General features: G+C 33.1%; 1 protein-coding gene across 2 annotated transcripts; it reads right to left on the reverse strand.

The window, feature by feature from the left end:
• Window positions 1-3,365: 3,365 nt before the first annotated feature.
• LOC113764142 lies at window positions 3,366-10,684 on the reverse strand. Of its 2 annotated transcripts, none has more exons than XM_027308208.1 (10): window positions 10,313-10,680; window positions 8,317-8,388; window positions 8,101-8,228; window positions 7,725-7,885; window positions 6,973-7,042; window positions 6,194-6,248; window positions 5,295-5,378; window positions 5,170-5,208; window positions 4,585-4,631; window positions 3,366-3,763 (listed from the first exon to the last, which is right to left on the reverse strand). In XM_027308208.1, the coding sequence occupies exons 1-10, from the start codon at window positions 10,469-10,471 to the stop codon at window positions 3,655-3,657; spliced, it is 924 nt and encodes a 307-aa protein (XP_027164009.1). In that variant the 5' UTR covers window positions 10,472-10,680; the 3' UTR covers window positions 3,366-3,654. The 2 variants fall into 2 exon arrangements, 1 of the variants encoding a protein (XP_027164009.1); XR_003467486.1 differs by having other exon boundaries at window positions 3,720-3,763; window positions 6,166-6,248; window positions 10,313-10,684.
• Window positions 10,685-14,434: the final 3,750 nt, after the last annotated feature.

Below are 14,434 nucleotides of genomic sequence, written 5' to 3' on the forward strand. Positions count from 1 at the left end.
GATAAAACTGAATCTGAATTCTGAAGTCTGAATTCTGAAATCTGAAATTTGAAATCTGAACACTGAAACAATTAATTTGCTGAATTTTAAGCACTGAAAACAATATATGAGTGTCTAAATTTTAATACTAAACCTATTTATACTGTTTGATGAATATTTATAGCTGAATGCTTAATAAGTTTAATTTCACAATTTTGTCCTTATATCCTTTCATTCAAAAAAGAAATAGAATCTATTATTTAATTAGTTTAAAATTGTTAGGTATGAAAATGATAATATTTATTTTTAAATCAAATTAATATAAAAGATGAAATATATTATATGAGGAGTATGGAGAACATGTGAAAGTCATTAAAAAGGGAGAAAAGAGAAACTAAAAATCGTCAAATAGAGAATATTAGGTTGTTTAATTAGATAAGAATTTTGAACATAATTAACAAACAATGGTAGATTTGGTAGATAAGATAAGGTAGTTGAAGTAATTCTATTGATTCTTATCAGAATTAAGCATTCAGTTAGGATTCTTGTGCTGAAAAAAATACACACAGGTTCAACACTGCTTAACAAGTTCAGCAAATAGATTTTCATTTATCAAACACTCAAAACATCTGAATGTCTGAAAAAATTCAGATTCAACACTTTTTTATGTTATCAAACAGACCCTAAAGTGGAACAAATTTGATACTTTAGGAACTATTTAATGTTCCCACTTTGAATTTTAGGGAGGGATCAAAGTGTAAATTTAGGTATAATAGAAAGAATGCAAAGTGAAATTAACCCTAATTTTAGATATTAAGGAACATTAACCTTCATTTTATACTTAAGCACATGCACTTATTGGGATGTGGAACTCATATAATTTTTGAATAAAAGCAAAAAGATTAATCTTTCATACACACCGACCGACAGTACTATTGAAAAGAATAATCCAAAAAGTAAAAGCCGTATACATAGTAAATTGCGTTTGCCCTTCAGCCCCTCCCTTCTTCTACCTTTATTTATGCAGATTTTGCAGTTCAACCATCAAAACGACGGACAAGTCTATTTTCATTTTTAGCTTTATATGAAAAGCGGACCCCTTAACATGGAAAGAGACGATCGACATGTCCTACAGTAATCTGGCAAGAAAATGGACAAATCCAACTTAGCACTCCCAGGGTATATAATGTTACTAGTAATTGATTGATCATCAAATCTGGACATTGTCTGACAATTGCTGTTTATAAAAATAGACACCGCAAAAAATGAAAGGTCGGTCGATACTTGATGGCTTGACACGAAATTGGATTCGAATTACTTACTGGAAAATGGGAACCTATCCACTTATATCCATGTAATTACCCAAAAAAAAAAAAAAAGATTTACATGATTATTTATCTTCTCTATAGGAACTATCACCCTCAATCAGATGCCAATAATATTACAAAACAGTCATTTATTCATTTGCTTATTTGTGGATAGAAACAACCATTTTGGGAAATCGGAATGAATTGATGATATCAAACCTACTGATAAATCTATATGCACCCTCTACCACGACCTTTTCACTTCTCATCAGTGGTTATATTCCGGATATAAAGCCATGCTTGAGTATATGATTCTTACAAAATTGGGAATTCATAATATCAACCCTTTTTTTTTTTTATCGAAAACATAACTTAAAATGAAAAGATTTGAAAAAAGAAATGAAGTGAGTTGTACAAATTAATCAGTATCTGAACACTTTATTTGTTTTCCAGAATAAAATTGAGTTATTGAGGTGAATTTTTTAAAATAGGTGCCCGCTTCACCTAAATTACACTTAACGTATCATGTGAATGTATACATTCAAATTTATTGCACCTTGAACTTAGTTAGACTCTTTCTCGAATTAGTTTTACTTTTATCAAAAAAAAATTAATACCAAAAGTCCTTGTTAGCTGGGCACTCCATAGCCAAACCCTATTAAGATTACTATGCTGCGCTAATCTTTGAATTTTTCCCTAGATTTGTTTTCTTTTTCTCACCAGGAAAAAGTGTAAAGTGTTGTGACTTGCACGGGACATTTCTGGGCGATGGACCAATGGGATTCCTAAACAATATTGGGTTTTAAACTACAAGCAGACCCCTTGAAGTCAAAGAAATCCCAAGCCCAAAAACGTACGATAGGCTCATACACTGATCCAGGAAAGAAAGATTTGAAAGATGGACTTTGCCACAAAAGAGTGGCCAAAAAAAAAAAAGAAATCCGTCTGAATTAACTGTTTTTCGAGGTATTTTTAAAATATTTTACTGTAGTAGTGTATATGACAAATTTTTACTATGAATGTTTTTTGAAATATTTGATATATTATATGGACGAGATATTTTTTGAATTGTTTTTGTTTGTGTATTACTATAACATTGTATTTGAAAAACTTCTTTTGAAAAATAAGCTAATCCAAACGGAGGAATTCAATATAATAATTCTCAGTATTGCTCAACATAAGCAACATTCTTGAATCTGTATATGTCCATCCTCTTGCTTCCGAAAAAAAGAAATAAGGACAATTTCAGAAACCTCCCTCGAGGTTTCTAACAATTTCATTTAGTGTTTTTGAGATTTTCAATATTACACTTACCTCCTTTGACCCTATAAAATGACCATAACAACCTAAACATAGTACTATTTTTCATGCAATTAAACAATCCGCTTTTAATCTTGTGCATATGAATGCATCACACAAATGGACATTTAATGAAAACAAAAGCATGATTCACCCATGAAATAAACCAATCATGTCCTAAACACAATTTTAACATATTACAAATTAGTTTTAGCTTTGATTGGAGGATCTCGAGATAAACAGAAGAAGATGTAAGCTGAAGGGTTAAAAAGAATGGGGCTCGTGTTTGGACTTCAACATTTGAGGGATAAAATATTATACTAATGCAGTTGATGAAATGTTCAAGTTTAATAATACTGATTTTAACTTAGATTAAGGTTTTAGAATTTAAGGACCGATGGTGTGGTGATCATGCTGATAATAGTACTACTTTGAAATATAGGAATATAAAAGGTTTAATATAATATAGATGATAGTTGAAATTAAGCTTGAGATTTCATGCATGTTCCTTTTTTTTTTTAAGAATTTTATAAAAAGGTAAAATAAATTTCACAATTTTATGAGGACATTTTGAATTATTCATTCAAAATTTTGAACATTGAATGGTTATTGTTACCAAAATGATAAACTCAAGGGAGGTATATGTAATTTTAAAAACTTCAAGGAAACTAGATGAAATTGTCAAAAACCTCAAGTGAGTTTCTGAAATTATCCAAGAGAAATAACAGCAAGGCACAAAGATAAGAGAAAAACAAACTATGCATTCTTTAGAGGGTCATCTAATCTCCAACAAAGCCTTGTGAGCAACAAATTGTGAAATTTTACGCATTTCGAGTAGTCATCCACAAAGTATATAGTTTGCACAGACAGAAGTTGAACAAGCAAGCTGTCAGCTTTAAGCTGAGTTGCGAAGGGGACTGAGGTAGGATAACATAACACAGGCAAAAAGCTGTACATGGCTGTGCTGAAATACTGAGAAATATATTTTCAGGCAGATAACTGGACAGCATATGCTTTAATTTTGTTGGCAATTTAGCCAAGGTGAAGGACATCATTTTACGGGGACAAGTCATCTTCGGGACTCATTTTCAGATAACTTGTCTCTGAGATCCTTGAGGGCATCCACTACCTCTGCATCAAGATTGTGCTTCAGCAATTTACCTTGCATGGAAGTCGATCTGCACAGGAATGTAAAACATTAAAAGCTTAATGTTAACAGAACGCCAACCTCCCTCATGTTTTGGGTCTAACCACAGCCACGAAGAGAATCATACAGCAGTAAAGATATGGATTTTATGAAACAGTATGAAAGATCAAAGCCTCCCCTGGCCCCTATGGGCAGATGATGAAAAGACAAACTTAATATAAAGTGGGGAATGTTCACTAACTCCAGATTGGTCGGGCAAAAAATTAAGGTCTGAAAAAAGATGACAAAGTAGCCAGCCTTGCCATCAGTCATCTTGCCTATTTGGCTTTGGGGCATACCATGGTGTCAGAGTTGATAGCTTACTTAATAATAAGTACTTCACAGGAATAAGAGCTACACCAGCATTATGGGAAGGGAGCATCCCCTGCCCATCCAGTTATTTCCATAAACTGCAGAAGTGAAAGCATCTGTCCGCGGTTCATTTGCTCGCATGAAGAGGCAAAGAAAGTAGCTAGTTCTATCAATTATAAAAAGGAATGGGGGGTTTACAGACTTTACATTGTGCAAACACAATTCAACCATAAAGAAAACCCCTTCCCCCCCCCCCACACACAATTGCCAAGATCAGCTGTTAAAAGCTCTATCTCCAAAACTTTTATAGCATTATACTAATGTCCTATGGCCTTGAGTAATTTCACTCCATTTAACTTATTCAAGTATCAATGGATTAAATGTCCGGATTTACCCATACGTAACTATATCCAGAATGGGGGGTTGAAAATGACAGAGAAGGATGGGCAAGCCAAAAGAAAAAGAAAGAATTGATGAGATCACACAGAGCAAGAATTGTACCTATGTTCACGGAGCATCATCTCCATCTCTTTTTGCGAAGCTTTTATCTGCATTAGTCTTAAAGCATCAAAAACTTGAGCAAAGAATGAGCGAAAAACTAACTAATGGTTATGAATATCTATCTAACCTAGAAGTCCAACTTCATGCCAAATGCACACTGTCTGAAAGTTTAAAATCTATCTAAATCGTGATTATACTAAATATTGTTCAGTCTAAATACACATCAATCCCAGCCACACCACCAAAACAAGGGCAAAAAGAAAACAGAAGGAAATCAATAATCTCTCAGCAATAAGATGCAAATCAAGAAAATTTTCAGCTTGCCACAAAATTAATCAAGGAGAAACCTGCAATTTGTTAAGTTTGCAAGGACAGACCAGGAATTTTCACTGAACCAAAAAATCAAAGTCATACTGCATATGAAGTCACTCATCACTGAGTAAATTAAGATTTTAAACCCCGATCCCCAACTCTCCACAAAAAGAAAAAATGGATATCTAGAAAACCTACAATGACATCATACTGACTCCCATTCGATTATCATGCTAAAGCACCATATGCCTCAATATTCCTTTGGAATTTTACCTCAGACACCAAAGCCTTGCTACTCCATACAAAAGCTCCCTAATGAAGATATTAAAACCAGTATCAGTTTTAAATTTGGCAACAACTGTATAACAGGATTACTAATCTACAAGTTAAGGGCATACTGCTCCATATGCAGCATGCTGCTGAGAACGATCTGATGTGACAACCCAAACTTTTGGACAGCCATCCTCTCTCAAAGCTACAACCTAATCATGTGACAGAAATATCAGAAGATCAATGCAAATGGTAACTTTACAGAAAGAAACAGTTTCTACTAAGAAAGTAAGATGATCACAAAATTGTCATGTATGTGAAACTATGACAGCCAAATGACAACAGAAACTGCACATAACATGTCACCAAATTGCAATAATAACAAGAAGGTGCAGCAAATAGAACTGCTACACACCCTGACAGGCTGCACAAGTATATTGTCTTTGCTATGAAGCAGAAGCTAGGAGATCACAGTTACACTTTCAAAAGCAGAATGCACTGCCACAATCTCAACTAAGACCACAACCCTAGCCCAAAATTATTGAATAAATACCTAGTCATTGGAGTAAAAGACAAATTATGTTAAAAGAGTGAGAAACTGAAAAACAGTAGAAGCAAATGTAAGATTTTGGAACTCAAAGATGAAGTTTTTCTCGTTTTAGTTCATTGCCTAACAGTCATAAGCTATGACTTCTATTCTTGCATGCTACTCCTAGTCCTGGGCAAACTAAACAAGTTATATTTACGTAAAAGATCAAAGAAGGGACAGGAGGTGGATAGAGTTCTTAAGTTTAAAATTAGCAAAATTGATGAACTAATTTTGAGATAACAACTAGAATCACATTCATTTCATCACCTGGAACTTTAGCCTGAGCTAGCCAGTCCATCCGGTGGAGATTCTTACTTCTAGAACACATTTCATTAAGCAGTAGTGAACGAAGAATTTCTAGAACCATATTGAGAAATTACACAGGAAAGAGAGTCGTGTAAATGATTAACCTGACTCAAGTGGCAAGATAAGATGTACCTCTTTCTCAATCCAAGCATCAGCACAGGTTTCACTCGAATACACCATGTCAATGCTGCAATTTCACAACTTTTAAGGTTATGAAAACTTCTATCATGCTTATCAAGCAAAGAACCGCTAATGTTCAATATAGACAACTGAGGCTAAAAATGGATTTGAAACACAAAGAAACTTGAGACACCATTAAAAGAGAATACTTTTCACACAAGTTTTTCCATCTTCCTCTCAAAGAGAATTATAAGCAACTAACCTTGCATCACCAAAATGAACATATAGATCTATTGGCAAGAATGATAGTTAAATGATTTTCTATTTTACGTCAACTGTAATATATTGACATACATAACTTCAAGAAAACAATATATACAAATTCTGTTAGTGAATGCTTATGGGCATATTGAGGACTGAAAAAACCAATGATTAGTTGCAGAACCACTATTCAATGTGTTGTTGAACAATAAGAATGATGTGACTGGAGCCAACCAACACTGCTATTCATTAGTGCTTGACCAACAGAAATGTGTCATAAGACTAATTTGCTGAACTCATTCTTAGATGACTCCACTAAGGAGAACAGATGTACTCTAAAGATTCCTATAGACAAATAGTCTCAGGAAATTATAGGCAGATACTTGCACTCCGATGCTTTGCAAAGAATATACATTGTGACAGAACAACAAAAAGTTCTTGTAATCCAGAATAATAACTAATAGATAATATTAAATTGAATGGGCATACTGATGTATAAACACAACAAAGACGTAGGAAAAAGAAGTTACCCAGCAAAACTCTCTTTATGTGTTGGCAGCCCTGACATCATGGCATCAAATACAACCACCACTTTCACCTCTGCAAATGTATACAAAGCTATAATGAGTTTCAACAGCAACATGATATTTAACAAATGCTGTATCCTATTGCATTTAAGAAAGCGTCCATGCGAAAGGACCTGCAATTCGTTATAAAATATAATATTTTTAGAAACGTTCTAGATAGAAACCAAATCCAATGGCAATTTTTCTCTTTTTGGAGCAAATGTACAAATCAGAAAACCTTTAAAAATCACTAGAACTCAACTTACGTGATAAAAGAAATGGAGATTCCCAATCTAAATATACAAAATTCTTTTAGGCACAAATATTAAACAGAGTAAATAAACTGATATAGGGTAAAAAATCCATAGACAAGAGTGCTGAAGAGCCATTATTTGAGAAAAAGTATGAAACTAAGAAAAAACTCCCCCCAAATTATTAATATGCAGCCAAGAATAGTCTAACAACAATATTTTGAAACTTATTAGGGCCAAACAAAATTTAGGACGAAAATGAGTCAATAAAAGCATACCATGCAAAAGAAAAAATTAATTTCAAAAATCTACACAAACAAGAGCAGAGCAGAATCCACCTTAGATTGATTAAGCTCGGTCATAATTATCAAAAGAAAGAGAACAGGAGACCCTAATCATACTACTTGAAACTTTAATAATAGAGTCCACACAACGTAATACTACCAAAGGAGAAAATGCACAAACCTCTTAGCGTGCTAAATGTAATCAGTTCATCAACAAGCTTTTGCCGAGCAATGTCTAATCTGCCAGTTGTGAAATGCTTCTTCAATTTTGGCCAATATCCACAGACATTATAGCCATCCACAAGCAAAACAGGAACTGCTGTTTCTATGCCTTGGTTTGTGCTATTATAGAAATAAACAATTCAAAGAATTTCAAAATAGATCCAAAAAGCAACCTAGTATAACCTATGTTACTCAGACTCAGCTACCAAGTCCTATCAACATGGCTACTGTAGTGCAAAATGAAGAGTCGGACAGATACAGCAGGGCAAAGTGAAGAGTCCAAGTAACATAGAGTATAACAAATGATACCCAAGAAGACCTGGAAAATGAATTACTAGTAAAGGCTCAAAGTAGGATCACGATAAAGTTCTGTTTCTTCTTCTAAAATCTCCTCTTTCTCTGCCCTCTTTCTGCGGTAACTAGTTGCAGGCTTAGGTGTGTTTGATTTTCTCTTTTGGAACTCCTACAACAGTATTTTAACAAGAAAATCAATATCAGTAACCATAAATAGTCCCCAATATAGCCAGCATGAAGCTAAGGTGTTAAATTACCTTCCATAGTCTTAAGAACTGTAAATTCTGCTTCAAGTTTGTTGTGATTCTTGGAGGTGGCATCTCAGAGCCCTGTTACAAGCAAGATTCTTAGAGTTAAAGGTGCACACATGGATAGTTTAATGAATATTGTTCACAAGACCTTTCCAGGATCTTAAGACAAACTCTGAAGAAACCAAGGGTTTTCTCTTGTTTAAAAGCAACGCCCAGAAGACACCAAAAAGAAAAAATCACATTAACTGACTGAAAAGAATAGATATATGATGGGCAGCTCCAAATGAGGGAGATCTGTGGCTTCTTCACATTGGCCTTCACACGGTTCAGAATTTCTTTGGAAGGGAATTTTGGTCTAGATATGGATAATTATACTTTTCTCTACACCCTCTCTTCCTCTTCATTTTGCTCACAAACTTGATGCTAACAAGAAGGTTTAGGTAGATATTAGGTATCACATTGCCTAGAAAGTTTAGTATTTAGGGATATGACAAGAATGTTAAGTGAAAGTACATGGAAATGCCATACAGTTAAATGCACGTGAATATGTTTATTTCATTACATGCGTTATGCACCTTAAGTAAGACGACCTTAGATGTATCAAAGATAACCAAGTGGTTGAAATGCGTTATTGAAATGTTGCTACATCAACAAGATGGAAGTGAGTCCATCCTTTGATACTGGCTTCTTCCTTCTCTCTCCAATTTTGGCTCATTCACGTCGTTCTGTTCTGATTCACCAACTCCTATTTTTCCTACTTCTATTCCTTTTCCATATCATTGAAGGAAACTCACGTTTCCGAAACAGAATTTTTTCATCCAACAAGGATCCTGTATCATCTTTCACATTATCCATGTTAACATGGAGAAAAAAGGATCACATATGTAAGATGATTTATCTCTAAGTGCTACAAGGTATTATTTTGACCTCTCATATTTCTTCATTAATGGTTTTAGTGCAGTTCTCTTATTCAATTATAACAAGCCTACAGTTCAAAGAAAATTCGCATCATCCCTTTTTTTCCTTCCCTTTTTTGGCATTTCATGATCAGTTGCTTGATATTTAAAGAGAAGTTTCCCCATTTTTTTAAGTATATATCAATCTTCAGACTCATTTCTGAGTTGGGAAATGGCAGCTATTAATATTTTGTTACTTTTGACCTCCAAAGATGTATTTAGAATTCCTATTTCTCACAGTACATGGATGCACAATTCAACTGAGCTGTTCTGACTGATTAACAAGAACATACTTGATCTATCTTGCCATGAAACCTAACAGCCGAAATCTCCCAAAAAAGCAATCAAAATGTTAGAATCTTTAGGTTCAAATTTTCCAATGCTTGGTTCTTCTTTGGCCTATATCTTCAGTGATCTCCCATTTAAACAACTACTATCTTTAGCAAAACTAACCTTCAAAGAAGTTTCAAAACACTAAAACCTCAACCTGTGGGACTACCAAGTCTTGTCTTTACAAATGCCTTCTAAAACTCATCCTATACTCCAAAGGACATAATCTTCAAATATACCTTCTCAGTTTCCTTTCCGCACCCCAAATTTCACCCAAGATAATTCAAATTGTAAAAAGGAATATCAACCCTACTGCATCTACGACAAAAGAAACCTTCTTGCCTTATAAAGGACCTTCAATCCCTCACAGTCATCCATTTTCTTCGAAGAACCTTTTGGTAGCTTTGTACTTGTCTAAATCCATCATACTACATCCCCAAGTAAGGATCATGATCTTCACTCGCCTAAGTATACACTTGACCAAACAAATAACAAAACTTTCTACTTCTCTTTTCTTCTATTCATTTCCCATTTTCGTTTCCTAAGTGACCAACTACTCAACTACAACTTCATATCTTAGCACATAAAAATGCAATCTTTTTCCAAACCATGCACAAAACATAATGTACCGATCACTGATTAACGCACTCAGTTCATATCAGCATCAAATCAATTAAAATATTATCAACAATTCTAAAAGAATCTAAAAATTTTACCTTAGGTGAAGGAGCTTGAGGCTTCTTACTTTTCTTGGCAACAATCTTGGAAAAGTAATAGGAATGGCAAAATCCATATCCTCCAGTATCAGGACCAGCAAAGCCATTGTATGCTGATAAGAAAAGTGAAGTTTTGGCAAGTGATGCTGCAACTTTCATGAGTCCAAGACTATTTCACCAATCTTGAACACCATTTACAGCAAAACTGATGCTCAATCATCTCTGCTTCTCTCAATTATCTTGATTGCACCATACAAAAATGGTATCAGTTAACGATTCTTCTAGTTGTAAGCTATCTTAGTCCCTCTGCAGATATATCCATTGCTAAAAAGAACCCATTAAAATCAAAAGATGGGAAGAAAGAAAAATGGAGGGACTTTCTATTGGTGAAAGCTTCTGTGTCCGGACTACGGTGGTTGTTGGCGTTCATTAGGCCACCCGTTCATTTGGAGCCCAATTTAGTCTTTTCATTAGTCAGGTAAGCTCTTTTTTCCCTTTTTTTTTTTAACTCTGAGCAAACTATACAAAATCAAATCACTACTCACTAGCAAATTTTTCCAACTACTATTAAGGGCACATTTAATGTATGTGTAATTTGAAAACAATTAAAATGAATTAATATTATATGAATTTTGTTTTTAACATAAATACAATTTATATAAACCAATTAAAGAACTTTTATTTATAAGGCTGTAGTAATTTGGTAGTTACAACTTACAATTCTTAAAGGTGGTTCGGAGTAGCTATGTTGGCAAAATATGATTAGATAATTAAGGTAAAAATTTAGTTTCTACAAGAATAAAATTGAAAATTCAAAAAATGACCAAAAATGTTTACACCAACTACCACCCTTCTAATTTTATATATTGGATATATACTCCAATTATTGAAATAGTCCAATTTTAAAGGAGACTAATTTGTCAATCGACTCATTCGGAAAAGTGGAACGAATAGTGAAAATTCAACAACGTGAACAAGTAAATATTTCTCAATTGAAATTTGGCATTCGCTTTTAGTTCAAAAATTTGTTTTTCCAATGATACTAGCGAAAAATCCTTTGGAAACATGTCAACAATTTAGATTCAAATTGACACATATATATTGAAGAAGGGTGAATTGTTTCACTAGTCCTCAACACTTTTACTTGTCTTAATTTAATCATCTATTCTAATTCATTTGGTTTTTGTCCTCAAAATTTAATCTTTATACCATAGTTCCATATTCTTCTTCAACGGTTCAAGGCTAAAATAGGCAAATCCAAAAGCAGATTGCCCCTTATCGTTCATTACCATCTTTTATTCTTTTTTTTCGGCACACTTTCCAACATATTCTAGTAGTATTCGCTACTGAATTTGATTATATAGGTGGCTGGACAAAGAAAAAAAGAAGTTTTTGATAGTTTTTAATAAAGCGAAGCAGGAAAATATCATTACCATAACATTCGGCTAGTGATAAGTTGTCCCGAAAAGCTATGCTAAATAGAGAAAGATTTTGCCAATTAAGGAAAAAAGAAGGGAAGAATGATGGTAGATGGTAAGAAGATGTTCATAGTTTTTTTTTTTTTTTGAAAAATGGTTTAAAACATCTCTCACATTTCATCGAATGAAAATTTTCATCCTTCAATTTTAAAATTGTAACTTTAAGTTTCTTAAAAAATCAAATTGATAAAAATTTGGTTCCAAACTATATTTTTTACCATTTTTTATTCTGAATTCACCAAGTGACCTATATATGGTAATGTTTTAATGATAAAAAGGTTAGATCACATTTGTACTTCAAATAAAAAATTAATTTATATTCATTTTTGTCCCTAAAAAGTATGATTGACTCAAATCATATTCATTTTTTTTTTCTAAAAAAAAGTAGGATCGGACCCAATTTATATTTATTTTTGCCACTAAAAAAGTCAGATCTAACCTTTTTGTACATAAAAAAAATAATTGTATATAAGTTATGTGGTGTTTTCAAGTTAAAAGGTGATCAAAAACCTAAGTTGGGATCAAATTTTATTCATTAGATTTTGTAAGGGACATAATATTACTATTTTAAAAGTGAAAGTCAAAAAAATTTATTTGGCGAAATATAAGGAACGTTTTAAATGATTTTCTTTTTTTTTGAAAAATTTTGAATTTTCATTGCTATGGACAAAAAAGATTACACTTAGGTTTGTCTTTACCCTTCCCTAAATTGTCAATTTAAATCACTCAACCTCTACACAACTTTGATTCCTTTGACGAATCCCAAATTTAAACCGCTTTTTAACCCTTTTTTGGTCTTAACTATTAGTGAGTGAGCATTTGGGCCTAATGGTGTAATTGAACTGAAATGAGCTCGAGCAATGTCATGCTCAAATTCAAGCTCAACTTAAGTGCTTGAGATCGATTGAGCAGAAGAACAGTAGTTCAAATTCGACTCGCAAAGATCATTAAAGAGCTCATACTCGATTCGATTGACTTCGATCGTTAAGTTAGGGTTTAGGTCTTTTTTGAATTTTTTATTCCTTTAAAATTTTAAGTGGATTAAATTGACTCTGAAACTAGTTATACCACAGAAGATAAGGGTTGAAATGTCTCAATAAGTTCGGAACACTTATGATCAATTAATATATATATATATATATATATATATATATATTAATGTTGGATAAAACTTATGAGCTATTGAACATAGTACATACTATACCCCTACTTGAGTATGTTGGGGCTACTGACCCATTAGATAGAACCAATATTAAACTTATCCAGTTTAGTACTGCCATATCATACTTCTCACTTAACTAGTTAGCTAAAAAAAGAGATGAAATTGACTCCAATGCCCATGAAACTAGCTCTACTACTGAAGGTAAGAGTTGAAATTTCTCAACAAGTTCCGAACACTTACGTAATCTAACCCATGTAAATATAATTATTTAATATTTATATTAATGCTGGCAATGTTTTAAGACCCAGCCTGGACCGCCCCGTCGAATCAATTAACTCGTCGATCGGGTGGCTGTCCTAGCGGGGTTATGCTTTAAACCCGGTAGGACTAAAAAAGTGTTGTATTTAGTGAAAACCAGTTTCGATTGGTCCAATCGGTGAACCATCAAACCAGAACAATTTTTTCTAAACTAGTTTGGTTCATTCAATTGGTCAAAATTTTAAAAAGAGGAGAAAAAGTAAAAAAACAAAAACATAGAAACTAATTAGATAACTGCAACCTATTGTCGACTCAAGTCAAGACCTAAGACTTCAATCTTCTTCCTTTCTTCAATTTACTAATTTTCTTCAATTTTTTCTCTTTTGAATCATCCCTCTCTTTATCATCTCATCATTAATCTCTCAAATTCCTTTGCCAAAGCTCAATTTTGTGTCTAAACTATATGCGCTATGATTTTTTTTGTTTTACTTTGTAATATACTAATTTTCTAAAATGAGATTCTTATTTTCTTGGTGTCAAGCTTGTCATATAGGTATACTTATAGCTCTTTTTTGCCTTGCTTTTCTTGTATTTTGCTTTGTATCTTTGCTTTTCTTTTAGTTTATTTTATTATAAACTTAATAACAAAAGAACCATAGTTATGATCACATGCCTAAACCTTTGCAGTGGGAAGTGTAGATTGCAGATATGATAAAATTAACAATATATAATTTATTTTTTATTTATGTATGACATCACGGATTGAAAATGATTAGCCCAATAGTTGAACCAGTGACTCGTGACCTAGTAACTTTTCCGATTTAATGAACGATTTAGGTTTTAAAACCTTGAATGCTGGACAAGACTCCATTAACTATGGAACATGGTATACCCCTACTTGAGCCTGCTGACGCAGTGAATAAAACCAATATTAAACTTATCCAATTCAGTACGGGCACATCGTACTCCCTCACTTAGCTAGTTAGCTTAAAAAAAGGGATTAAATTGACTCCAATGCCCATGAAACTAACTTATCCAGTAACGGTTGAAATTTCTTAATAATTTCTGAACATTTATGTAATTTAACCCATATAAATATAATTATTTAATAAATACATTAATACTGGATAAGGCTCGATGAACTATGCAACATACTATGCACCTACTTGAGTGTAGTGACCTATCCGATGAAACTACTATTAAACTCATCCAATCTAGTATTGC

Source organism: Coffea eugenioides, chromosome 2 (genome assembly GCF_003713205.1).
Source record: "Coffea eugenioides isolate CCC68of chromosome 2, Ceug_1.0, whole genome shotgun sequence".
Taxonomy (NCBI): Eukaryota; Viridiplantae; Streptophyta; class Magnoliopsida; order Gentianales; family Rubiaceae; genus Coffea; species Coffea eugenioides.